The sequence below is a fragment of the Lepidochelys kempii genome, chromosome 1 (genome assembly GCF_965140265.1).
Source record: "Lepidochelys kempii isolate rLepKem1 chromosome 1, rLepKem1.hap2, whole genome shotgun sequence".
Classification (NCBI taxonomy): Eukaryota; Metazoa; Chordata; order Testudines; family Cheloniidae; genus Lepidochelys; species Lepidochelys kempii.
In genome coordinates this window covers 284,328,136-284,355,280 of record NC_133256.1, presented here as the reverse complement: position 1 = coordinate 284,355,280, position 27,145 = coordinate 284,328,136, and the positions used below count along the sequence as shown (strand labels likewise).

General features: G+C 38.9%; 1 protein-coding gene across 5 annotated transcripts in view; it reads right to left on the bottom strand.

Annotated features, from left to right (window-relative positions):
* The window catches only part of ZFC3H1 (zinc finger C3H1-type containing), a 59,308-nt gene that overhangs the window by 21,441 nt on the left and 10,722 nt on the right, over positions 1-27,145 (bottom strand). For 2 of the 5 annotated variants that reach the window (XM_073327771.1, XM_073327775.1), the window contains exons 3-21: positions 23,750-23,814; positions 23,261-23,498; positions 22,789-23,015; positions 19,700-19,823; positions 17,320-17,411; positions 16,122-16,325; positions 15,132-15,296; positions 11,644-11,781; positions 11,021-11,139; positions 10,486-10,632; positions 9,512-9,686; positions 9,147-9,278; positions 7,797-8,342; positions 7,560-7,669; positions 6,207-6,338; positions 4,775-4,896; positions 1,633-1,734; positions 1,136-1,264; positions 133-316 (exon numbers count right to left, since the gene is read on the bottom strand). In XM_073327771.1, coding sequence (XP_073183872.1) covers positions 133-316; positions 1,136-1,264; positions 1,633-1,734; positions 4,775-4,896; positions 6,207-6,338; positions 7,560-7,669; positions 7,797-8,342; positions 9,147-9,278; positions 9,512-9,686; positions 10,486-10,632; positions 11,021-11,139; positions 11,644-11,781; positions 15,132-15,296; positions 16,122-16,325; positions 17,320-17,411; positions 19,700-19,823; positions 22,789-23,015; positions 23,261-23,498; positions 23,750-23,814 — 3,151 coding nt within the window. The remainder of the gene's footprint in view (positions 1-132; positions 317-1,135; positions 1,265-1,632; positions 1,735-4,774; positions 4,897-6,206; positions 6,339-7,559; positions 7,670-7,796; positions 8,343-9,146; positions 9,279-9,511; positions 9,687-10,485; positions 10,633-11,020; positions 11,140-11,643; positions 11,782-15,131; positions 15,297-16,121; positions 16,326-17,319; positions 17,412-19,699; positions 19,824-22,788; positions 23,016-23,260; positions 23,499-23,749; positions 23,815-27,145) is intronic. The other 3 variants (XM_073327772.1, XM_073327773.1, XM_073327774.1) reach the window with 3 other exon arrangements.

The window sequence follows — 27,145 nt, the reverse complement described above, 5'->3', positions numbered from 1 at the left end:
GTGGCTTTGTCAAAGAAACAAAGGGTCCTTTGACACCAGGAAGGAAATCTGATTACAGTAGCACAGGTGAAAAGCATCAACCAAAAAATACAAAAGGGCAACAGATTTGTTTGCCTATAGATAAAAACCTACCCTTCATTTTGACTCAAGTACTTGTATGCAAGTTTAATCCAAAGCTGTACATCACAGGGGTTTTCGAGGACACTCGCCTCCAGATTAGAAATATCATCAGTCTCATTTGTGAAATATCTGACATCATCAGGAGTCACAACAGCATCCAAAGCTCGAACATTTGCTTTGTGTTCTACAGGATGGGCTGGAAGAATAAAGTGTCTCTGTTCAGCATGCAGATTACCTTTCACAGTGGAACTTGAACTAACTAATCGTATATTTAAGATGAGGGAAAACACCATCAAACAGAATTCCCAAGTGAATGTCAGGATACCTTTCAAATACAATAACCACCCACCACATTTAGAAAAAGGTAAAGGTACTCTCTCTTTAAAGCAGGAAAGAAGCAGTAAGTACGGCACAAAAAACTGGCAGTAGTTCAAATGTGAAAACTGGAAAAAGGAAGTGTTAGAGGACTGCTTTTGCAGGATCATACTGGTTAGGGATAACTTATAGGACAGCACTGAGAGTGAGGCAGAACTCATAGGAGAAAGTTCATCACAAAACAAGTCTGATCCTCTGAAGATCCTTCTGCAGGATTCACTTGGGGGTGGGGGGTGTTGGTTGTGCCATTTGCACAAATCATGTGGGAAATCTCTGTAACGACTAAGATTTTTGATATCTTAAGGCACAGGTAAACTAGTTCGAGAGCTATGCCCTGCGAAGCATGCGCCAATCTCAGATGCTCTAGAACATTCTAGCAGGTTCCCTGCAAGAGAAGGGAACAACAGCTCCCACTAAGACTTTAAATTATTTATTTTTAAATGGATATACATAGATTTAATCATCCTAGAATAAAGAACAGGCAAATGAGGAGAAGGTAGTCAAGAAGCTTATGCGTGGAGTACATAAATGGATCATATACTGAAGTAAAGTCATGCTTTATCTGAGTAAGTGCTTGCAACTCCCCGCCCCCTTCCCCCAATATTAGTTATTTCTAATGCACAACACAATTTTGCCTTACCATATTTAATAGTTCCCAGAGATTGTTCCTCCTCACTGCTGCTGCTACTACTACTACTATCTAAAACAGGTTTTCTCCAGTACTTAGGTCTCCATTTCCTTTTGTCTTTCCAAGTTGTAAATGGAGGTGCTGTAACCAAACAGAAGAAAAGAAATTGTTTGTTTTGCAGCCACAAACCAATGTATTTTTGTTCAAAGTCAGTCATTTTAGGTAAAATTATCAGAAGCATTTAAGTGTCTTAGAGGTATAGATTCCATTGACTTTCAATGAGACTTAGGTTCCTGAGTGCACAAGTCACTTTTGAAATTTTAACCTTATAACAAAAAGAAGCTTAAAGACAGAAGACCATAACCATATGTTTCAGTGCAATAAACTTAAATAGAGTAAGCAAATCTTCTCTTTACAATACTATTGTAAGAATTTGTCAAGCTCATACGCAATGTTAACGCTATAATATAACAGACTGTTTTATTAATAGTATCAAACAAGTTACTTACTGTGACCTTTACTCTCATTGATATTGCTAACAAGAAGAACGGCCATCTGATCCACTGACATTCGATCTCTGTTTACACCAAAAAGTTTTTCTACATATTTTTCTAAAATGAGACCAAGATTACAATATAACTAGATGCTATAAATTTATGAAATATTATAACAAAAGAGATAATCTCAGCAGAAAGTATAATGAAAATATAAATATCACCACCATTATTTCAGTGCTGATCATTTCAAGTTATCAAGTGTGGCTGGATATAGAAGTCAAAAATTGGAAAAAGATATATTAGGCCATTTTATCCCCCCAAGATTATTCCTGCAGTACATTTTCTAGTGCTTTGGTCTCGTCTACTTGTAAATATCCTTAAAAAAGGGAGTTTCCATAGGTGCTTTCTAGGCCACCGCTACAGATTACATCTCACAAACAGAAATTTCTTTCTGATTTTTCCAGTCTGACTTTCTTGTGTTACTTTCATCCCATTACTCCTCAAAGATGCAGAAGAGGCATCTGGGGAAGGGGAAAGGAACATAGAACTTCATCACTATCATCATTATCTTTGAAAACTCGTGGCGAACGGGGGAAGTCCCGGATGACTGGAAAAAGGCTAATGTAGTGCCAATCTTTAAAAAAGGGAAGAAGGAGGATCCAGGGAACTACAGGCCAGTCAGCCTCACTTCAGTCCCTGGAAAAATCATGGAGCAGGTCCTCAAAGAATCAATCCTGAAGCACTTGCATGAGAGGAAAGTGATCAGGAACAGCCAGCATGGATTCACCAAGGGAAGGTCATGCCTGACTAATCTAATCGCCTTTTATGATGAGATTACTGGTTCTGTGGATGAAGGGAAAGCAGTGGATGTATTGTTTCTTGACTTTAGCAAAGCTTTTGACACGGTCTCCCACAGTATTCTTGTCAGCAAGTTAAGGAAGTATGGGCTGGATGAATGCACTACAAGGTGGGTAGAAAGCTGGCTAGATTGTCGGGCTCAACGGGTAGTGATCAATGGCTCCATATCTAGTTGGCAGCCGGTATCAAGTGGAGTACCCCAAGGGTCGGTCCTGGGGCCAGTTTTGTTCAATATCTTCATAAATGATCTGGAGGATGGTGTGGATTGCACTCTCAGCAAATTTGCGGATGATACTAAACTGGGAGGAGTGGTAGATACGCTGGAGGGGAGGGATAGGATACAGAAGGACCTAGACAAATTGGAGGATTGGGCCAAAAGAAATGTGATGAGGTTCAATAAGGATAAGTGCAGGGTCCTGCACTTAGGACGGAAGAACCCAATGCACAGCTACAGACTAGGGACCGAATGGCTAGGCAGCAGTTCTGCGGAAAAGGACCTAGGGGTGACAGTGGACGAGAAGCTGGATATGAGTCAGCAGTGTGCCCTTGTTGCCAAGAAGGCCAATGGCATTTTGGGATGTATAAGTAGGGGCATAGCGAGCAGATCGAGGGACGTGATCGTTCCCCTCTATTCGACATTGGTGAGGCCTCATCTGGAGTACTGTGTCCAGTTTTGGGCCCCACACTTCAAGAAGGATGTGGATAAATTGGAGAGAGTCCAGCGAAGGGCAACAAAAATGATTAGGGGACTGGAACACATGAGTTATGAGGAGAGGCTGAGGGAGCTGGGATTGTTTAGCCTGCAGAAGAGAAGAATGAGGGGGGATTTGATAGCTGCTTTCAACTACCTGAAAGGGGGTTCCAAAGAGGATGGCTCTAGACTGTTCTCAATGGTAGCAGATGACAGATCGAGGAGTAATGGTCTCAAGTTGCAGTGGGGGAGGTTTAGATTGGATATTAGGAAAAACTTTTTCACTAAGAGGGTGGTGAAACACTGGAATGCGTTACCTAGGGAGGTGGTAGAATCTCCTTCCTTAGAGGTTTTTAAGGTCAGGCTTGACAAAGCCCTGGCTGGGATGATTTAACTGGGAATTGGTCCTGCTTTGAGCAGGGGGTTGGACTAGATGACCTTCTGGGGTCCCTTCCAACCCTGATATTCTAGGATTCTATGATCACTTTTCCCAGGTCTTTAGACCCTGATTTAAGCTCTTCCCCTTGCATTTAAATAAGGGAACTGGAAAAATGAAACTGAACAGTACACATCCGCTATCCAAAATGACAATCCAACATGGTGGTAGTAAAAAACAGATACTTTTTTAGAATCATAATGATGTTTAAGAAATCAATTTCTCTACTGAACCCTAGACCATCCCTCAAATTCGCACAATTTCACATAGTCTCCAAAACCGTATCTGGGTTTTAAAAAATGACATCTGGCTCAATAGTTTCTTAGTAGTATATATGATCTACATCATTCTGCTTTTTAAAACCAACTGTTTATCTCAGGCTTTTTGGCATGGCAAAACAGAAGTATCAACAGAGAGTGTATTACAGGATTTAACAAGAAATCTTGCTTCATTTTTCAATTTAAAAGATGTGTATACCAATACTCCATTATTAAGTTTAAAAACATTAATATTTAGAATATTTTACCCATCCAACTTTAACCCATTTAAGTGGCAAAGTTACATAATCATCAGCCCTATCTCTAGAGAACTGGGCTTAAAAAGGACTGATCTCTAGAGAAGAGTGTCTCTCATCCTAGATCCCAGGATGATTTTGTACACTTTGGCACAAAATAATCATCATTAAATCTAGCCCTGAGAATAGATTAGAATATGATTATGTGCCTGGATTGTGGAGGAAGCTTTCCTGGTGCCTATTCACACTACACCTAGTTCCATTAATAAGTACAACATCCCATTAAGTTATGTATATAAGCAATAAAAAAGGAAGGTAAGGAAGGTTTCCACTCCCCACCCATGAAATCTTGTCTCCTTCATTTCTTGTTTGAATGAAATGCCCAGTGAAATTAGGGAGAATTTTCTCCTGAATAAAGAAGGAATTTTTCCTGAATACAGGAGTTACTGTCTACTACTGAGAAATTTACTATGGACTGTGACTCAAAAATGGCTTTCCACTTTTCCATACAAAAATATTTTACAATGTATACAATGACCACTAGAAAGACTGTAATGATTCTTTAATTCTAGAACTTCTAATGAAAATAAAAGCTACCCTTTGGAAAAAAAAAAAATTCCCAGTTTTACATTCAGTAGGAAACAAACTTAAAAACCTGTTGCAATGCTGATCTCCTCATCAGTGCTTTTTTCTGAACAGCCAATCAAAGCTAAATTATAAGAAAGAATGTCCTGAAACAGCTGCTTTCGGTTAACAGTGCAATCTTTCATGTGCTGCCTAAAAAGAGAAAAAAAAGTTAGACTAAGTTGTTCTCAGACAACAAAATATCACCAAAGTAAAGATTTAACATCAGGGCCACAATCAGCAAGTGTTACTTAAACCCTACGGAAGCAGAGAAACCAACAAAAAATTGAAGTGAAAAGATGTCTATGAAGCACAATGTTTAAGGTGCTCTGAAATGTCTACTAACGAACAAGTATGCTTTTAGGCCTTGTCTAAACACAAACTTGCAATAAAATAACTAACAGTTTTAATTCACCCCTTTTGTTATTTCAGTACAAGTCTATGTGTGGACCACACTTCAAAATACACACTTGCACTGAAGTAACAAAAGGTGCCAATTAAAACTGATTTTGTTAGTTCAGTGTATGTTTGTGTAGACTAGTTTAGGTATCCTGCGTACAGTCTCACCACCCTGTACAAGGAATAGATGTGCACTACTTCTAGTAAAGGAGAATAATCTTAACATAAAATAGTAGGTCTGTTCATATGATATTCCTCCAAAAGATAACAGGAGTTGGGAGTCTCATGCACTTGTGTATTGGTAGAATTCCTCTCAGAAATAATCCAGTTGCTCTTGATTACAGATTATATACCCAGAGTCAGTGAATCAATACACTACTTCCTTTCCCCCCCCCCTTTTTTTTTAAAGTTAGATCAATCTCATCATTTGAGAGGTCCAATGGCTCAAGAGGCATGGTAGGCAAGCAACAGCTAGCTAATGAAACTCCAAATGAACAGGCTATTGTTAATATAACCGTAAACACCATTTAATGATGTGGCTTCAAAGTATACAGATTTTAATGCAGTTCTTCCAAAGCAGTTTTAAACTGATCTCTTGCATTACAATAGGATCTTTTATTAAATAATTCCATAATACACCATGCTATAGATGTTACTAATTTATTTATAGCGTGCTAAATAGTATGTTTCCTCATCCACTATTACATCAGGTAATAAAAGACACTGCTGTAATTACGATACAAGAGAGTTCCCATCTGGATACAAAAAGAGCCTAAAGGACACCCCGCAGGATCTGACATAATGGTGAACAAAATCCTCAAAAACTCAAGCAATCTTTCTTTTTCCAAGTTTAGACATAAGAGCTCTCCCTCCAGGACTGGAACTGGCACACTGATTTTCTTCCTGCCAAGTGAACTTACACAGGCAAGTTTTTAATGGAAGGCTATAGCACATCATGCACACAGACCTTGTTAAGAATCAGACATGTCTATTTTCACCTCTTGGCAGCAGTAAACTCTGCAACAGAGATTTGGGACAAATGAATAAGACTGAAAGGGACTCACCACTGACAATCATCATCATTACACGTGCCTGTTAAATCAAAACGACAGAAACACTGTTTTGGCTCAATCATATTGCTGTAGGATACTGAACTGAGGTAAAGCTTTTCCTTGGTTCGAAAATAGGGGCTAAACCTAAAGAAAGAAAAAAAAAAAATGATGTGAATCCCTGGTAGACAAACAGAAAAGCAGTTTTAAATATAAATAAATAAAAAGGAATTGTATTTTGCTTCCAGAAGTATCTTGCATTTCTGAAAGGCTGACTGGAGTACAGCTGACCTACTAAAGGCAACACAGTACAGTTCTCTCAGTCCGCATAGATTTCTATTCCAATATCCTGCTCTCCCTTCATTCACCAAACCTCATTACATGCACATGGGGAATTAATGCACACACTGTAGGGAGAGTTACATATTAGAGTTAAGATCTAATGCGAACCTGAGAGACCTGTGCTCTTTCACTTACTTAACTGGCATCAAGCAGAGCTGTAAAGCAGATTGCTGGGGATTAAATAACCTCAGAAGCCATAGTACTAAAAGCTCAATATCAGAGAGCCTCCAGAACAGGTGCACAGAAACTCAGTAGGAGCTGACTCTTATTAGCCAGATGTTTTCTGGTGGTTTTTCCTTTAATATAAAATTTGATGCTAAACTATTACAGCGTTTTAAGTTTGTCAATTTCTAGTATGGTAAGGGAATCACCACAGTCTGTACTATATTAAAAGCATAGCAAAGCTGCTCCTGTAAGAATGTTATCCTTCAGCTTCTGCCTTCCCACTGTATTACAATGCTGTAATACAAAAATCTAGAGCACACTGTAAATTTAGGAATAGTGTAATATAAGAGCTAATATAAAACAAATACAAGGAGTACTGCACTGCTGGTGTTAAATTTTTGCATGTAATTCAACGTAATCATCCAGGTTTTAGAATCTGCTTAAATCTAGCACAGAATTCAATTTATGGAACTGAAGCGCCATAGACTTTAGGTCCATCTTGCTGCTCCAAAATGGGGCCTATAGGTAATGAATGAAGACATAATTAAGTCTCTAGAGATAAGTTTTCTGTTTCTTTGAAGCAGAAAAATAATTTTAAGACAACTTTTGGTTTAAGAAAGTTAGGTTTTACGTATCATGCTTAAAAGTTTATCATACCACACAGAACTTTAAAATGTCAAATCTTCCAAAGAATGGAATCCCAAGCTAAGGTTACAAAAGCTGTTCTTAAGCCAAACTTACCTTTGGCATTAGACAACTTGTAAGAAGAAATAAAGAGAGAGCACTGAAAGCAATTAAAATATTCCATACACAAAGAAGCCACACACACACACACACACACAGTTAATATAATCTTCATACCTGTAGGATTTAAAAACTAGAAGGGGACTATGATATGGCCCAAATGGAAATGGTCTCACTTCAGTTTGTTTACTTTGTGCCGTAACAATATCCATATCTACCAAAATTTCCTAGGAAACAAATATACATTTAAAGAATTATAATACAGCAAAAACCTAGTCTTCATAAAAAAGACAAATCATCATAATGTACTTACAAGTTAAGTATTAAAAAAAAGGAGTTGAGGCACAAGTTTACCTGACCACATAAAAACTCTTTCTTAGAAGTCATAACGGCAGTACTTTTTATAAGCAGTTCTTTCAAGCTGTCAGCTTTAGCATAAAGTTTTTTCAGTTCATCAATATTCAACCCAAGAAAAAGTTCAGGTTCCTCCACTGCTTTTTTAGAAAGTTTGTTTATTTCTTGTTTGGGGGTGTCCATGTGCTTAAGATTCGGTTTAGTAAAAGAACTGGATTCTCTGAAAGATCTCCTTCGTTCTCTGTTTGAGTTAGACAAAATTTCATCATCAAAATAGTTTTCTTCACTGTCTAGGGTCAGTTTGTCTTGTGTAAGGTCATGAAGTGATGGCTGAGGTAATACAAATTCAGATTCCTCTTCTGCATTTGGAGTAATATTCGGTTGTTCCCTGGTTTGAAGTGCACGGGCCTCTTTAAGTTTCTGAATCTTTAGAGCATACTCATACTCCAGTTGCTGTAGTCGTTTCTTCTCCAATGCAATCAATTCTGCTGAATGTTTTTTTGGACTTGATGCAGGGGAATGATCCAATTTCAACATTTTGCTTGGCTACAAAGAAAAAAAAATCCCTTAATATCTCTTTGCATTTACTGAAATACTGATAAGAGGGTAATGAAACAGGGTAAAACATTTGACTCAGGTTAGAAGTACATATTTTAAACTCTTGCCTGAAAACGTAAACAAAACAGCAGGAAAACCACAACGTAATTTGCCACAATTCCACTGGAATGTTGGCTGGTTTTTCTATTAAATTAGTCTACACCACTCTATAAATCTTTAACACACAAATTTGGGTTACCAAAGTTTAACCATAAAATGCAAAGCAAATACATATAAAAAAGGGAAAACAAAGAAAAAATATAACTTACAAAAAACTGTCTCAAATTGTCTCAGAGCTTTGTTTTTCTTCCAAATTGCCTTCTTCAGCTTGTTTTTCAGATTAGTAATATCAGATCCTCACTTACTTGTCTCAGCTGGACAGCTTGGGCAAAATCTTTGAAGGAGCTGAATAGTGATGTCACCAACATGCAGGAATCCTTCCCCACATAGCTCAGGCCAGAATCTTATTACAGTACTATTCGTTTTCTCCAGCAAAGAGATGGAAGTAAAACCCTAACACTTCTAATGTAAAAATCCAACAGAAAAGACTTTTGGAACAAACTTTCAGAGAGCTTCTATATTGCAATGTGGAGATGTACATGGAAAAAAAACCTTGTTTTTTCTTCACAGTTCACCTTTTAAAATACTTTTCCATTTAAACTTCTATTTGAAGATTCTGAACTGAAGTTAGCTAAACAAAGTTATTATTGCTTTTTGACTAAAGAATGGTGCAAGTTTATGTGACTGACTTACTCCAAGGTGATCTTGTTCCAGTTTTCGTTTTCCAATTTCTTTACTTGCCACTGCTTTTGCTCGAGCAAGCTCTTCTCCATATTTTAACGCCAGAGCTTTCTTCACTGTAACTCGTTGTTGAACTTTGTGAATCTGAAAAGAGAAAAAAATATTTTAGCACTTCAAGAAAACATGCACTTTCTACCAATAAAAAGTTTGATTTGACAAAATTCAGACACAGCTAAATGAATTAATATGTTGCACAGTACAAATAAAGCCACATACTTCCAAGAACTGAATTTGCACAACTCCAAAAATATGAAAGTTCACATAGTGATAGAAAATAAATTGAACAATTTTTTTTTCCTGACAAAGTTCAAACCTACTTGTTCCTGAAGCTTCTTCAAAAACACCCTATTAACATCCAAAATCTTTTCAGTTGCTTGCAGTTGCTCAGCAAGTTTGGCAATCTTATTTTCAGCAATTCGAACAGATTCTCTCTTCTTTGCTTCTTGCTGCAGGAGATGTTTCAAAACAGATTCATCCTTCATTAACAGAAGTCTAAAAATTAAAAAGTTGGTTTAAACACATTTTACCAAGGACCAAAATGGCACAGAATTACAAACTACCACTTTGAATCCCAAACTTCTTAATTTGTAGCAACAGCCAACCAACCAACCACTTTCAACAGTACCTTTCATTAAATTAACTCAAACTATTCTGCAAACAAACATTAAGTATATAACATCCCATGAGACAGGCAAGCATGGGCAATACAGCTGGGTAATCTACAACAGATATACTAAATGGGCAGATTTAGTCAATGACATCACTTTAAATATGGTAGTCCGATGAGAAAATGGCAAATCTTAAAAATATTTTGTTGATAGCTTTAGATATTTAAGGGCACCAAAAATTCTGCTCCCATTTCCGCAGCTGAGCCCTCTTCTCAGGTAGGTTTATACTTTAGTGGAGGGCAAGAAGATGCAGAACAGAGGTTGCCTCAAGACAAGAAGCTGCTGCTTCAAAAAGAGCAGCACTTAGACCTGGCAGGAAGGGCAGGGAAAGAGAAAAATAGTACTTGTGCTACAACTGGACACTAAATCCAGAGCAATTCAGTTGGGGGCCTAGAACCAAAGTTTCAAACCACAAAGATCGGAGAGCAGGAAAGAGGGCTGTGGAGTACTGTGATGGTGGCATTACAACACACTCATTTTGTAAAGCAGGAAGTGACAACATAAGGTGCAAAGCAGTGGCTAATCCAGCCCTATTGTATTGAAGTTACATATTCATGAATATTTTCACCTTTCATCCCCCCTAAACAAGCTCAGTGTGGTTTACATCATGCTGAAGAACTTACTTGTGCTTCTTAAGTTTTGCTTCTGCTTCTGTAACTTGTTTTGTAACTATTGCTATTCTACCAACCCCATCGACTTCACCATCAGAGTTTGCAGGAGATGAACCGTTCTTCAATGGATCAGATTTAATTAAGCGCTGCTTCTCTCGACTAAAACAGACACATTAAAAAACAAAACACATGGAATATCCAGCAATTGCAACTAGCTACACATTATGTCTTCTGACAGCATATACTCCCAGAACACAAAAAAGGAGCAGAGCTTTACAGAAAGTAATATGGCTATATTTCAAGTAAGAGGTAGATTTTTGTAGCTGGAACTGTTTCCAAGCAGTTCATATACTGAATAATCTTACTAAAAAGAATCTAAAAAAAAGCCAGTTTATTTTTACAGTCTAAGGAAGCACTTCAGATTAATTCTACTGATCTTTAATTCAACATCTTTTTGTCAGAATTAAAAGGACTGGTTACTGGTATGGCTTAAAATCAAAATATAGGTTCTCCAAAGCTGTGCTATTACACTGAAACACCAACGCACCTGGCAATCTCTTCTTTTAAGAGTCGATATTCAATCTTCTTATCTTCTGGTAAGGCCTCTGGGGTTCTCATAGGATCATTTTCTTTTTCTGATTTTGGAGGTGCTTTGGGTTTTGAGGCCTGTTATAAGAAGAGAGCTTAATCAAAATATGCCAATATTACACTTCCCACACACCAAATTAAATGCAAATGTTTGCAGAAGCCATACTATATTTAAGGGGCAATTACATTTTTCTTTAAGTTTAAAGCTTTAAGATGTAGTTATTAACAGATTACACAGTGAGTACAAGGTTTTTAAAGCCAAATATAGTCAATTAGCAGCCCCTTTTCTTACCTGCCACAACCTGGAGTTCTGTGTTTGGGTTTTATTTTTCAATGAAGCATATTAGTACACCTTCAAGTTTTATCCTGAGGTTATTTTTAACTAAAACAAAAGCAAGTTTACATCATTCTTGCAACACAATGGACAAGTACTAGCCCAGGCACAGTACCATAGAAACACACTCAATATTCTTCTGTTTCTGACACATGCCTGTATCTCCAGACCCTTGCTGGAAGGTTTGCTGTGAATTCTGAGGTTAAAAAGTGCTAAAATTAAGATGTATAAATAGATATACCATTTACCTCTGCAGTTCTTCTTGCTTCTTTGATCATGGATTCTAGTCCTCCAAATACACTATTAGTAGAGTTAGATGGCTCTCCGTCAGATTCACTATCATCTGAATCATTGAGTGTCACCACTACTGACTTATGCTTGGGAAGCTGCAGAGACAAAGTACTTATTTTTATACCTACTGGCAAAAGAAGCAAAACTGTGATGCATTATAACGTAGGCTTTATGTGAACACTTTTAACCCTGCTCCAATTATATTCTGGATCAGTTCTAGTATTTTATGTACATATATATGCAGCTCCCTTTACCAGAACTTCCAAATGCCTCATTTAAAGGATTTATTCTCACAACAGTCATGTGAAGTAGGAAAGTATCTTAATTTTACAAATCGAGAATGGAGGCAGAGAAAACAGCAAGCCACAAAGGAAGTCTATGCTAATACTATGCAGTGATCTTTCTAGTCCCAGTCCCACATACTCAGACTAGGTACTCAAGACTGAGTAGATCAAATAATGATAGATTTTCGCATGTACAGTTCTAGGCAACTTCACCCTACATTCTCCAGCTGATTCTCTCCCTTCCTCCTAACACAGGCATGATTAAATTTCATTCAAGGCTAGACAGCTACAGAGTAATGTTTATCCTCTACCTCAGGGCCGTGTCCCTTCAATATGTTACAAATCCCAAATAAGAAGCATGTATTACTACACTTTCCTACATATACCACTTCTGCAATAACATGAATTTGAGCAGCTAAGCAAAAGACATTAATTTTGTCACTTTTACTCTACTATTCTTCTCAATGCAAGTGGAAACATGCATAGGGAGGAGTGTGATCTTATATAGTCTTCCAGGGCTGCAGTAGGGTGGAACAAATTAGCGGTTTGTCTTCTCCCTTCACCACCACTCCCAGTAGTAATGTCAGGATCATATACACATTGTTCCAGAACATGGTGCAGCATTGCCAACCAAAATCATTCAAAAACCATTAGTCAGGCATACACAAAAAATCATGATTTAGGATTATTATTTTTAAATCATATGTTTAGTTCCTTGTAACAGTCTTTTGTGTTTTGAGCCTTCAGGGTACAGACTGTACACATTTTCAAACTTTTCTCTGCAACCAGGAGGACAAGAAGCTTACTTTTTAAAAAGAAAACACAGTCTCATGATTTCAGGAACTCAAAGAATAATTTAAAAAACCCTGAATACCACAAGACAAACAATTTAAAAAAAAAAAAAATGGCCCTAAGAATGATGAGAATTGACAGTTATTGTGGGTAGAAGGGAGAGAAGAAGCTATGCAAGTGATCTGCTGTAGATACCTACAGCTGTCTACACACTACAGAGCATCTATCCCGTATACACTACACCTACACTATTAGGAGATGCCAGGCAGGCATAGCCTCCTATTGTAGCCATAGCGTACGCCAACAGAAGGAGTTTTTCTGCTGATGTAGAACCACTACCTCCCTGAATAACATTAGCTATTCTTCGCCAGCATAGCTCCAGCTACACTGGGGGTTTTGTCAGCATAGTTATGTCACTAGGGTATGTATTTTTTTCCCCACACTCTGACTGACATAGCTATGCCAGTGTAAGTTTTAAGAGTAGATGGGGCCTTAAACTGGCCACACCTCCTTTAATACACACAGGAAAGTGTTCCTGTTCTAGACCTTAAGCTACCATGTTCACAATAAGCAATGGCTTTTAACAAGCCTGAAAATGGAGTGATTTTTCTATCATTATGTTGATTCAAAACTCAAAACACTTAATTAGAATGGCTATGCAAAATGAAAAGTTGTTAAAAAATGAGCAAGGCTGAAGCATATACAAACATATCGTCCATCATTTTTAAATTAATTAGTGTAAAAAATAACTAAGCTAATAATCATTAACTAGAGTATACAGAAAAACTTATCAGGACTTGCTCAACCCTTTAAAAACTGCCCATCATCACAGCTGATAAAAGCTATCTTGCAATTAAAAAGGCTAAATACTGGCATTCATCTCCCATTAACTAGTACAATTTTTCTTTGTGTTTCTGTACCATAACAGTTGAATTAAATCTGACCCAGGAGAAATTCAAGACAATAGGACAAAGAACTCTTTCAAAATCCTCTAATAGTTGACAAAGTGATTCAAATGAGATTTACATAAAAAATTACCAAAAGAACAGCTTACAGAACACATGCAACTGCCAACTGATTATCACATGTATAATGTGCACAAAGGCCAGAGGCCCTTTGTATCTCAAATTACTCTTGTATTGTTTGAAATTAGGTTAGAAGTAGGCAGCGGACACAGAGCGTTAAGGAGATGGAAAGGTTTGCTAGAAGAGGGGGAAATATGACCTTGTCCCTGCTGAAGTTATCTGAAAGAGTGGAATATCATAAGATTTTTTTAAAGTAAATTCAGCTAACGAAGAGTGTGATGCACACGAGAGGTTATAATCAGAAGACTAAGAAGCTCCCGTAAATTCTGACCAAAATGACATCAGTGTAGTCAGGCCTCTTCTATCTTTCGTCCGTACTGTCCTCCCTTCTCCTTACAAAACAATATGTAGGCAGTGAAACACTTCAAAGGTGCTTCAGAGAGATCATGGACACCACAAATCAGATACTGACGTGATCCGAACCCATGTCTCAGAGCCATTAAAATAGGATTAAAAAACCACTATATAATATCTAGCTGGACTCTGATAATTAAATACCAGATAAACCAACTGTCAGAACAGAACTACCTCGACCATTTAGTGCTAATCTTATGCCTCATTAATTCCCCTCCATCTTAAAAACGCTGGTTTCACTGTTTTGGTTTTTAAATTTTCTACATCCAAGCATCTTCTGCCTGTAACATCTCCCTTCATCTTTAACTTCGTGTAAGATTATACCAAACCAAATAACAGGACAGTATTTAAAGAGGCTGTCTCACAGACTCAGTGAACTTTGACCATGGCTCAAATGCTCATACAGTGCTTTGAATCGATAAGATGCTGAACGCTAAAAGCGGGAAAGGGTAATAATCTTCAGTGTCTGAAATTCCTAGTGAAAGGTAACTTAAGGTAATTTAAACAATGTTTAAGTGACAGCTATACCGTTTTGCACTAGACTGCTAAAAATATATGAAATTACATTTGCTGCTTGCTTCATGCATCTTATCTTCTCAGGATTCTCCTCCCCCCGCCCCAATCTAAAAAGGGAAAAACTTTAGCTCATTTTAAAAGGTTATTTAAGAAGGGCCACTGCATCTTCTCCCAGCTCAGAAAAGCCATAAATTCTTAGACGTATCAGAGAATTAAATATTTCATTGCAATGAAGGGAAAGAGAACGGCCCAACATGCCACAGGTTCCTAATCACTGCTCTAACACAAAATTATTTTCAAGGGAAATAACATGCCTTTATGCATAAGAAGATCCTTTAATTCTAACTTACCATATGAGTTAAGACTAGTTCATAAGATGGTCTTACTAAAAGAAAACTGAAGTTATTTCCTTACTGTGATTACTGCTCGTGGAGGTCGCGGTACTCTAACAAACTTTGTGTTCTGTACCCGAGGCTGGGATACAGTATTAATACTGACTGCTGATAGATTGCTTCTTGGCACAGGCTGGGAATTATTTGGAACTGGAGGTGAAGGCGGACCACTATTACTTGATGTTTCCTACAGAAGGAAATAAAAAGTCCAATTAGGGGGGAAAACAGTATACTGTATCAAAAGAGTTTCAAAAGGTGTACAGCTCTATATGAAAAACAATTGAAAAATATTAGCATGTTAGTGCCTATGCCATCTCTAAATTTTTATAACAGAGACACTATACCACCAGAACATATTTCAATTTTCTGATCGAATATAAACTACCACCACTTGTGTAGTTACATAGTGATGCCAAAAAGTGTACTAGGCAAGAATGGTCCTGCTCTTGTTTACAGTTGATCTGCAAAGGAAATAGGTTTGTGGCCTCTTTTATGAGGTCATATAGGCAGTTTAGTTTAATTTTCGTTACAAACACAGGGAGCGGTGGGGATAAGTTTTGTTTGTTTTTTACCTCAGAAATACTAGAAATGTCAAGTCCTGTCCATCTCTCATTTGCTGGAGGACTGAAGTGAAGCAAGAGCTCTCTCAGCCTTCAAATGACAGGGTAGGTAGTGTTTGAAGCTTTAACAAAAAGAACTTCCTTCTAATTGTTTGTTAAATAGGTATTAAGCAAATAAACAGTTTAACAGTGAATAAAATCCCTTCCACTGTACAAATTTTAGTCCTTTGAAATGTTATAATCCCACCAGTCCTCCAGCAAAAACAGGTTTGACAAGACCTGTAATTTGTAATGTAAGCCAAGCAGATTTTGTTTAAAACTCATTCAGGATTGTTTTATACAGCCATAAAGGAGCAAAAAACCCATCCTATATTTTCCACCCTTTGCAGGTCACCTTTAAAGTAAGCTCAAGATTGCCATCTAGAGGCTATATTCACAAACTACTGGACTACCTCTGATTTGAAAGCTCGTTTGTTAGCTAGAGACTTGAGTAGCTCTTCTCGTAGCAGCATTTCTTCTTCTTCTTCCTCATCTGCAAATGGAGGTTTGGGTGGCTGTTCAGGTTCCTCAGGTGGAAGAGGCGGGAGAGGTGGAGGAGGCTCAAGAGAAACACAAGAAACGTCCTCCACATAAAGTTGGCTCAACGGCTGCATGGTCTGAAATGCATTACAAAAAGAAAAACAGAATCTGAAAACCAAATAGAATTAAACTAAACCTTTCATTGCTAAATTATCCCAAAAGACACAAAGGACATGAACTAAACTGATCAGGTCACGGTTTAATATTACAATTCAAACAGCAGTGACTTAAACAGTGACATCAAAGGCTGGAGTTAAATTGCTCCTATTTACAAAAAAGGAGGTAGGTAACGAGAACAATAAGTGCTAAAACAGTGGCCTTTTGAAGGTTTGTCCCTTCAGCTCTATTACAATTCCCTTTAAGGCTAGGAATTCAGAGATTTTAGTCCCAAGAAGAAACACCAACTAGGCACAAAGAAGGATATGAAAGCTGCAAATGTTCAGTGGGAAGGGGGGAAGACAGAGAATAGCAGGCTTCTGGAAAATTCCTAGGTAAGAAGGCAACCAGAGTCTAATTGAGACTGGTACTGGGTGGATAAGGGGTCTACAACACAGCCAAAATAGGTGTTAGTCCCTGGATGGGGAATACTGAGGCTAGAGAGGACAGACATTTTGTATATAGGGCCAGGGAACCGGAGCCCAGGAGGGAAGTGGGGACTGGGTTACCCTACCCTTCAGCTACACACCTGAAAGTAGTGATGCAAGAGGAGAAGGAACTGATTAGAACTCCAGCAGCAAAGAAGGTGGAAAGACAGTTGAGACCAGAAAAGATTGAAAGAATTGTCTGGTTTTGTTGATCTCTGGAAAAGGGGGTCTCCTGTACAGTCACCCCAACACCAGAGGGGGAACAACTGATCAGCAAAAAGATACAGAGGCACAATGGCACCACAAAAGGGCCTGGGAAGAACTACTGTATGCAGACTTGTTAGAAGTTATTAGGAAATTCTCACATATTTTAATGCAACATAAATGTGGGGTCCAAGACAGTGTTTCTTTAAGGCACAGAACTAAAATATATATTAAAACTGAAAAATTTAAAAGACTAAAATTAATTGAAATTATTTCCTGTAACCTGAGGTGGAAGAGGCAAGGAAACTGGTGGCGTTGGAGGAGGAAAATATCCCATCAGACAGTCAAAGAAAGGAGGCTGTACTGGAGACGAAACTGCAACGAAGAGAGATACATTTAAATTCAAGAAAGAAGAATAGCAACAATAACTTAAACAGTTACCAAACACAACTCTAAGTCATGTTATACTTTAATTAACCAACTAAAAATCTAGGCAAGTTACCGAATTGCATTTCAAATCATGACTATAAAGCAAAGTGAGAAAACAGGCAAGATCCTAATTTACATCTCAACTTTGGTAGGTGAGACCAGATCAAAAGAGGAGTATATACACCTGAACACAAGACACACAGAACTACTCAATGCCCTGTTTCTACCTTTTTTTATTATTAACTTTACAATTTGTATTCAAATATTCAAAGACAACATCACTCTAAGTGAAACCCATCTTTGCTGTCCAGTTTGATTTAACTCACAAATGCATGCTTTCTGAAACTACATGCCCCAGCAGAGATTCCAACTGATCTGGCAACCAGCAATAAGGAGATGCAACATGCACAAAGGCTTCAGCACCAGACAGGGAAGAAACGCAAGGAGTATTGAATACTGGGATATGTAGATCCAGAACCTCAGAGGCCCGCCCTTCCATATGAAGGAGTCACAGTTTGCATGCCTGGTAACAGTATGTTCTGTGGTCCTTCTAAAAACAGACAGTAGAAAGATTAAGAGAGGCAGCTAGTGAGAAAGTCTGGGAACAGAGGCCAGAGGGTAAGGAAGTTGGCCGAGAAGGAAAAATAATAATAATATGGAAAATAAGAAAATAAAATCAGAAGATGAAGAGCAATGGAATAAAAGGAGTAAACACAGTTAAGAAAGAATTACGGTTATTGAAATATTGGTAATGTTTCTAAATTTTAACTGTATTTTCTGATGGAAAAGGAGCGCCGAAATAGTTTTATTTAAGTTTGTGAGAAAATTAGGTGCAGGACAGGGTTCTAGAAAGTAGCCAACAGAGTCTTTCACATTGCGTTCTGCGGACCCCCATTTCTACATGATTCCATGTGAATTTATAAACAAGTTTGATGTTTCTAATCATATTTGTCTAAGTGTAAGCCTGAAGATCTTTAGAGGATCCCTAGGGAATAAAAAGATATATAAAAAATAATCAGATTTAAAACAGGACAGAATTAGTTCCTCTTAAACGGCATAGTTCTCAAACCCGCAGGGCATTATTATGAAGGCTGCAATTTGGTCACGGAATCCGTGACTTCCAAAGACCTCCATGACTTCAGCCAGCACCAGCTGGGAGCTGTGGGGTACACCAGCCACCTGTGGAGGCAAGGAGCTGCAGGGTACACCAGCCGCCCCAGGTGGCAGGAGCCCCCTCGCAGCTTCCAACCCCCACACGGACCCCCCCGCAGCTCCTGACCGCCCCGGGCGGTGGGGGCAATCCTGACCGCTCCGGGCAGCACAGGGGGACCGACCCCCGCAGCTCTGCGCCACCAGCAGAGGGGTACCCAGGAGCTCCCAGCCCCCATGGGCGGTGGAAGCCCCTGGAGCTCCCAGCCCACCAGCAGATGCCCAGGCTCCTCATTTTGTTATGGATATTTTTAGTAAAAGTCAGGGACAGGTCATGGGTTTCCATTAATTTTTCATTATTGCCCATGACCTGTCCGTGACTTTTACTAAAAATATCCGTAACAAAAAAAATCTTAGCCTTAATTACCACCCATTCAACTTCAGTCCTCAAAACGAACACAGCCCTTCTGAGACGACAGAAGAAATATGAAATGGACAATCTCCAACAGTAAAGTACCATATATACTCGTTCATTAGCCCATTCATTAATAAGCCGACCCCCCAAGATGGATAGGTAAAAACAGTAAAAACTATATGATCCTTTCATAAGCCGACCCTATATTTCAGGGGTTGACAAACTTTGGCTCCTGGCCCGTCAGGATAAGCCGTTAGTGGGTTGGGACATTTTGTTTACCTGGTGTGTCTGCAGGCATGGAGCCCCTCAGTTCCCTGTAGCTGCGGTTCGCTATTCCCTGCCAATGGGAGCTGCGGGAAGTGCCATTTCCTGCAGCTGTCATTGGCTGGGAACGGCGAACTGCGGCCACAGGGAACTGAGGGGCTCCATGCCTGCAGACGCCCCAGGTAAACAAAACGACAATGAATTAGATATTCAATTTCAATGATTTCATAGAGTTTAAAATCATCAAATTTTGGTGTAGACCCAGTTATAAGCCGACTCCCACTCTTTGATGCGTCACTTTTTTACCAAAAATATTCGGCTTATGAACAAGTATATACGGTAATATTCCAACCATTTTTCATCATTACACTTTTCAACCATGTCAGCAATTGAAAATAAATCTTACCTGGTGAGTTAGTTTCACTGTCCGTGTCCATGGCAACTTCATCATAGTTGTCATATTGATAAATCCCTCCTCCACTATCAGTAGATTGCTTATCTAAAGACCATCTCAAGTCTGTATCTGAAGACTATGCATACAAAAAAAAAAAAAAGTGTTTTAATTTAGCATGTCTTACAGCATTTGCATTTTTTAAAAGTTGTTTTAACACTGCCACTACCTGTCCCCTCACTCATTTTTCAACCAAGTTCTACCCAGCAGAGACAGAAGGAGGCAAGAAGGGGGTCAACCGTGGCTTAAGAAGTCAAACTACAGTTTTCTTCTCCATGTACAGAAGAGACTGAGATCAGCTGGAGGTTTTGAATGCTGTTTTCTCTGAACATAACAGCAGTTTCTACAAGTTTATCAAGGAAGAGATTAACAAGCAAACATCCAATTATCAAACCCAAAATAAACTTATAACAGACAATCAAGCTCCTGAAAATTAGCCAACGTTAAAAGTCTGGGCAGTCTTGAATAAAGCGTTTCTGAAAGAAATGGTGCTACAATTAACTTCTACTTCAGAACTCTATTGCTCCTGCCAATACATACAGTAAATTACTGAAGTTCTTGATGAAAAGCAAATCTCTTTTCAAAAGACCCAAGTAATGACTGAATAGGAAAACTAAAAACAGTTATTTTGAAAGAGCACTCAGCAACTTTATTGTAAAGGTTGAACAAAGCTTTCAACCTTCACAGAGCTCTAATAAAATCCACGTGCGTACTGAATTTATCTTGAAAATCGTTAAGCCTCAGAGCCAGTTAGTTGTGTGAATAATGGGTTATTCGGCCAAAGGGTTCCAGAGACAGAACTCCCATGAAAAAAGAACCGTGATAGGCACCTGAGAGAAAGTGATTTGCATACGCTCCATGAGACTGGTACACCTGATGCCTCATGTGACCAACTATGCAGAAGAGCTCAGCCTACATCGATCAGTTGCTTGCTTACAGAAACAGACTGTCTTGAACTTGAGCACACAAAAACTATGAGTTCAAGTCCGCTTTTGGTAGACTTCTGAGACAAATTTCAGACTACTTTCTGCTTGCACCCATGGGCTTGTTTTTGGAAGTTCTGCTTCAAGTGTCAGCAGCATTAACGAGGAATGGCAGTGACTTCATAGGTCTGGTCAAAAAGAGCTGTTTAAAAGCCCACTTTCAAAGTACTCTAAAATCCATGTACATAAAGGAGGTTGTCGTGAACAGTGGTATACCACAACATGGTGTACTTTGTGGTGCCAATTTGGAATCATTTGCTTAAGGGGCTCCTCAGATACAGCCTTATGAGTGGCATGAAGGAGCCAGGAGAAAAGCAAAGCTAGTAGCTGAGCAGCAGTGAGATGTATTTAGGAAGTCCATCCATGGCCCCCACCACAGGTGCCTCTCAATCATGCCCCCTCTTTACCATCATTTCCTCAAACAAGGGAAATTCAATGCCAAACCTGTATTAAGTTGGCTAGCACTACCTTGTGCCTCATAGAACATGGAGGGAAGAGCTAAACTTGCATTTCTGAAAACATGGAAATGCAGAGTTACGGTCATTTCCCATCCCCCTCCCTCCACAATCTTACCTCTGCCCCCATGAGCAATACTCCAACCTGTCCCAGTTAAAGATCATATAACTGTACCCCTCCTGAGCACCTGGAGGACAGCAGGGGAGAAGTGAATAAGGATAGCATATGGGGAACTCCCAAGCCTTATCTTGACTAGGATAAAGGCTGAGATTAGAATGGGCTTAGCCAAACACCAACTATCTAAGCCTGACCTACTATTCTTGACCACTTTGCCTATTCCAGGCAAGCCCCTAAAGACTTGACAGATGTTGATACCTGTCCATCCTTGTCTTAAGGACTCCCTGTGGGACATCAACTTTGGTTACTTCAAAATGAGCGACATAGTGTAGTCTGTTGGCACATCCCAGTGCTAGAACTCCCAGAGCAACAGTACAGGACAGAAGGCAGAGGGGATGCATGACGTGTGAATGCCAATGCAGATATGGAGTGCTGGTGAGCACTAAGAATATGCAAGTGTTAGAATGGGGTGAAATGCTACCATCCCTCTATATTCTTGACATACTTTGTGGACTGTCAGCCTCTGGAATGGACAATGGTAGCCATTCTAGTGGCCCTCAAATGCTAGAGTCCTTTCTAGAGTTCTTTCAAATATTGTTACATTATAAAACCAGGAATGGCCATTATGACTATCTAATGGGACCTTCTGTATAACAAGCCCAAAACACAGGGATCCCTGATTCCTCTAGCTGCAGCTGCACCTCTCCTGATGCAGCAAGCTACCAGTTTACTCTAACTTTTACTTGAGGCAGTGCAGCTACACCTAAATGAGAGGAATGAGGCTAAAGAATTGGTCTGGGGACACAGCAGCACAAAATTTTGTTAGTGACAGGGTCAAGTTTGATTTGGTGCCAGTGCCTATTTCCAGCTCCATGATGACAGAATTAAGGTTGGGTGCAAAATATAACTATTTCCTGATTTTCAAATTTAAGTTTAGGGATACTCTACATTCTGGAAAAGAAGAAGTAAGCAACCCTATCTCTAAATTAATGAGACTTTTTCCTAGTGAATAGCCTTTGCTTCTTGATAGGCAACATATGTTGTTGGTTCACTTCTGCAGTGTAACGTGATTTGTCTTAAAATGAGCACTTTTGGGGAGTGCTACCCCACTGAATTTAATTTCCAGAATAACCTAGTAAAAAGCAGTATTCTGGCTTTACACCTCTTAGAACAGGATTGACTACTAATTGGTTATACTTATTTACAGAGGGGTTTAACATCTTTCAAGCATTTTATGCTCACAACACTCTTACGAGAATAATTACTGATGACTAATTTTCAAGTGGATAAATCTATGTAGAGAGATTGAGACATGACCAAAAACAGTCAGAAGAAAAGAAAACAGTCAGATCTGGGATTAAAACACAAACTTCTGGCTCCAAATTCTATGTTGTAACCACTAAACTATTCTGTTTCTCTGACAGTTTGAAAAAGAAAGTATGCATCAATCAAGGATCTCAAACAGAACATCTGAAAACAAATCACTACCTTGCTTCTTGATCTCCTCTTCCCCCCAACAAGCTTCATGAACCGGTTGTACTGCTCTTCTTGATTTGAAAGGTCCCGAATTTTTCGGATTTCTTCTTCTCTTTTTCTTCTCTCCTCCTCCTCCTCCTGTTTCCTCTGCTCCTCTTCTTTTTGACGTCTTTCTTGTTCCTTTTGCTGCTGCATTTTTTTCCATGCCTTTGTTTGCTGTTTCCTCAAAGCTTGCTTAGCTTTAAATAAAAATATATACAGGTAATCGCATCTCATTTCTTTAAAAGCCTCCACACATATCCAACACAAGTCCCCAAAGGTTACATTTTGCAGAAACCCTAAAAGTTTTGAGAATGAAAAGTATTAGTGAGTGCCATATGGTGGTGAAGATTTGGTATTAGTATCAGCCTTACATAACAGATTACATTTTAGATTTCAGATGGACGACTACTGCTAACCATTTTAATAATGTTACGCATATTACCTGCAGTGCCGGTTTTTTTGGTTGAATGTGGTTTTGTACTGGTTTTGACTTTTTGCTGAACAATTTTAGTCTTTGTTAGTTTTTCCTTGCTTTCCTTCATCACCTGCTGTTCTTTCTGCTGCCATTTCTTACTGGCAGACTGAAGTGCAAGAAGTCTAAGCTGCAATTCAGACATCTCTTCCTCCTCATCCAGTAGCTTCTTTGAGGATGGGATGGAGAAAAAGAGGGGAGAGCATAACTGAAAAGTCATTAAATTTAAAAGTCATTAGTTAAATTCACAAATGTTATTTTTCACACAAAAAGACTTGAGAGTGCAATTAGATTTCTATAAAAGAGGCAAGCTTAAAATCCCACCCCAGATTTCATCAGGGTCTTTGAGGATTAATGCTACCTATTCCTAAAGTGTGGCTTGACTTTACAACGTGGAAAAAAAAGAACCAGAAGATCATGCCACAAAATAGAACATCATTTCAGCCACAACACTCTTACCTTTTCAGATGTAGCATCTGAAGTGCTAAGCTTTCGTACTAATCTTTGTTCTTTGTCTTCTACTCCTTTAAAACAAAATAGCACTTTTATAAACATGACAAAGCTTCAGTTCACTTAATAGAACTACACTAAAACAATGTGCAGAACTGAACCCAAGATATTTTATTAATATTATTGAGGTGTTAATACATTAGAGTAGTATATTAAAAATAAAATTGCTGCAGATGTGTACTTTGAAAGTGTGCTATTATAACTGGCATGACTGACCTTGCTTTGAGAAGTAACACCCTGACAGTACATCTTTGATCTTTGAATAGTTTTCCATCTAAGGTATTTTTTTCCCCTGTTTTTCTTTCTGCTTCTATGGAAGTCTTCCCCCAGTTTATCCCATAAAGAGGATGAAAGCGGCATTTGCCAAAAGACAGGCTATGCCTACACTACTGCGGTAAGTCAACCTACGCTACGCAACTCCAGCTACATGAATAATGTAGCTGGAGTCGACATACCTTAGGTCGAGTTATTGCAGGGTCTACACCGAGGGTGGTTGACAGTAGATTTTCAGCACTTTCGGCTCCCACTGGAATTTAAGAAGCTCAGCACATCCCAGTAGCTGCTCAGGACCTTGCAGGATCAAGTTGAAAACTCAAAGCTGGAGAAGAACACTGGTTCACCTCCTCCACCTCCAATGAAACCAGTTCTAGGGTTATCAGTGGCCTGGTATGTAGTAAAACTCACCAGCTGAACTTTACCCTACAGATATGCTTGACTGCCCACCAGTCACATTGCCATCAAATGGGAGGGGAAAAATAAAAACAGCAGATGAATCATTCTCGAAGATGCTTTCTCTCCATATAAAAAACCCTCTTAGAGCGTGTCCCTGCCCACATGCCAAACTGGGAAAAGAGAAATTGACAACCCACTTTTCTCCCTGCTCCCAAGTCCTAGAAAAAGACTCTTCCTAAATATCAAGAAAAGTAGATACAAGGGCAAATGCAAACTCAAAACATAAATTTTAGAAGATAAAACTTGGGTTAAAACTTTTAACTTGGGTTAAAACTTTGCATACCAAGTTTCACTTAGCGTAAAGAAAGTTAACAGCACAGCTGATTTATAAACTTTTACATTAAAACGCTAATAAGCCCTGAAGCATAAAGGCAACAGTAGACATCACTAAAATATAGCTGATGCAGATTGAGAACATTATTGGATTTATTAATAGCACTTCCACCCTTTTCACTTCCAAACTATAGCCTAGTTAGCCACAGAACATGTACAAGTATTTTTCCTAATACCACATATCTCAACATTGAACTTTAGAGCTTCCCTCTATGCCCCTTCAATCCACGGATTCAAGGTGGGAAAAGACACAGTTAATGCTAATTGTGATGACAGGAGTTTCTATAACATGGAACACATGCTTCCTAAGACTAGGTCTACGCTACCGCGGTGAGTCCCCGTACCTTAGGTCGAGTTACTGTGGGGTCTACATTGTGGGGGGTTGATGGGAGAAAATCTCCCGTTGACTTATCTTACTCTTCTCGTCGGGGGTAGAGTTCAGTGGTCAACTGGAGAGCTATCTGCAGTTCATTTGGTGAGTCTTTACCAGACCCGCTAAATCACCTGCCGGTGAATCAATCTCAGAGCGCTGATCCCCACTGTAGCGTAGACCTGCTTTTCCCCAGAGATGGACGAAGACTAACTCATAATCACACAGCCAACAGTTAGATGGTAAAAATATATGGTGAACGGAATAGAGCTACAAACAGCAACTTAGGGTATTCCACAGAGAGGAAGATATAGAGCCTCCTGAGTAAGAGGAGGACAGTTAAAATTAGCATTAAAACTGTGTTTTAGAATTAAGGCCTGATCTACATAAGGAAATTAAGTCGGTACAACTACATTACTCGGAGTGTGGAAAATCCACAACGCAGTTAAACTGAACCAACCCCCTCTTGTTGACAGAGAATTCTCGAGTCAACCTAGTTACAACCTCTTGGTGATACAGATTACCTACACTGACAGAAGCCCTCCCATCGGCATAGGTATTGTCTACACTGAAGGTTGCAGCTGTGCCCCGGTATTGTTTTAAGTATAGACGCCCTAAAATAGCTCTTCAGCTATATTGCACCCATTAGGGCCTCAGAATAACATTTGATATAAACGCCCTGCGATAGAGGATGTTTCCTTATAATCCCTTATGTACTGTATGCAGCCCTGAATAGTATACTCTCATTTATCTTAGAAATTCCTACCTCACTTGATATTAATTTACGGTTGTTGAAATCACTTGGGATGCTCTTGCTATCAGATCCTGGGATAAAACTAAGATTAGCGACAGGGTTCTTAGCTGAATGCTCTGCTTTTACTATGCATTCCCTTGAGCACTCACGAAAATCCAAGTTCTGATAAGTCTCAGGGCATCATGCAAAGCCCATTTATTCTGTTTTGTTTCTGGTTGATTACTATGCATTGCAATTGTTAATTTGGGTTGTATATTATCATTTGATCTTCTAAGGCACACTGGAGATACTCGTGGTACTGGTCATGCAAGTATAATTTGTTAGTGGCTTATGTAACTTGTTTGCTTTTAGTATTTTTTATGTAATGGGTTTAGCTCCTACCAGGCTAGGTACTATATATGAATTAAAAATAAATTGTGCATCCAAGGAATACAGCATTAATTTTCCCACTAGCATATGGTCCAATAGCAAAAAGAGAAAAAAAAAAAAAAAAAAAAAAAAGGCTGAGGGGATATGATTCCTCTCCATAAATACACCGGAGGGGTAAACACGAGGGAGGAAGAAGAGCTATTTCAGCTCAAGGACAAGTTGGCACAAGAACAAATGGATATAAACTGGCCATGAATAAATTTAGGCTGGAAATTAGAACACTTCTAACCATCAGAGGAGTGAGGTTCTGGAACAACCTTCCAATAGGAATAGTGGGGACAAACAACCTGCTTAGTTTTAAGCTGGAGCCTGATAAGTTTATGAACGAATGATATATGGAGTTGTCTGTGACCAGAGGACTGGACTCAAAGCAAGAGATCCCTTTCAGTCCTATGTCCTGCAATACAGAGTTAATTCTTCTTGTGTTTAATTTCTTATTTTTATGGATTTGGGGGTCGGGTTGTTTTTAAATAGCTCCTTTTTATTCCCCAGACTCATAGGTGTCAGTTTTACTCCTTTTTCTACATATTTACTTATCCTATATTATATTGGTTCTTGCTCTGTCAGGAAGATATGACTGCTCCTCTAAGCCTGGTAATAAAGCCACGTCTACACCTTTATCATTTTACCTTGATTAGTGTAATAATCTTTTGGGTCTCCCTACTTTTCACCATCCCCTGTCCAGTTTATCTAAAGTACCACAGGTAAAACCATTTTCCTTAACCAC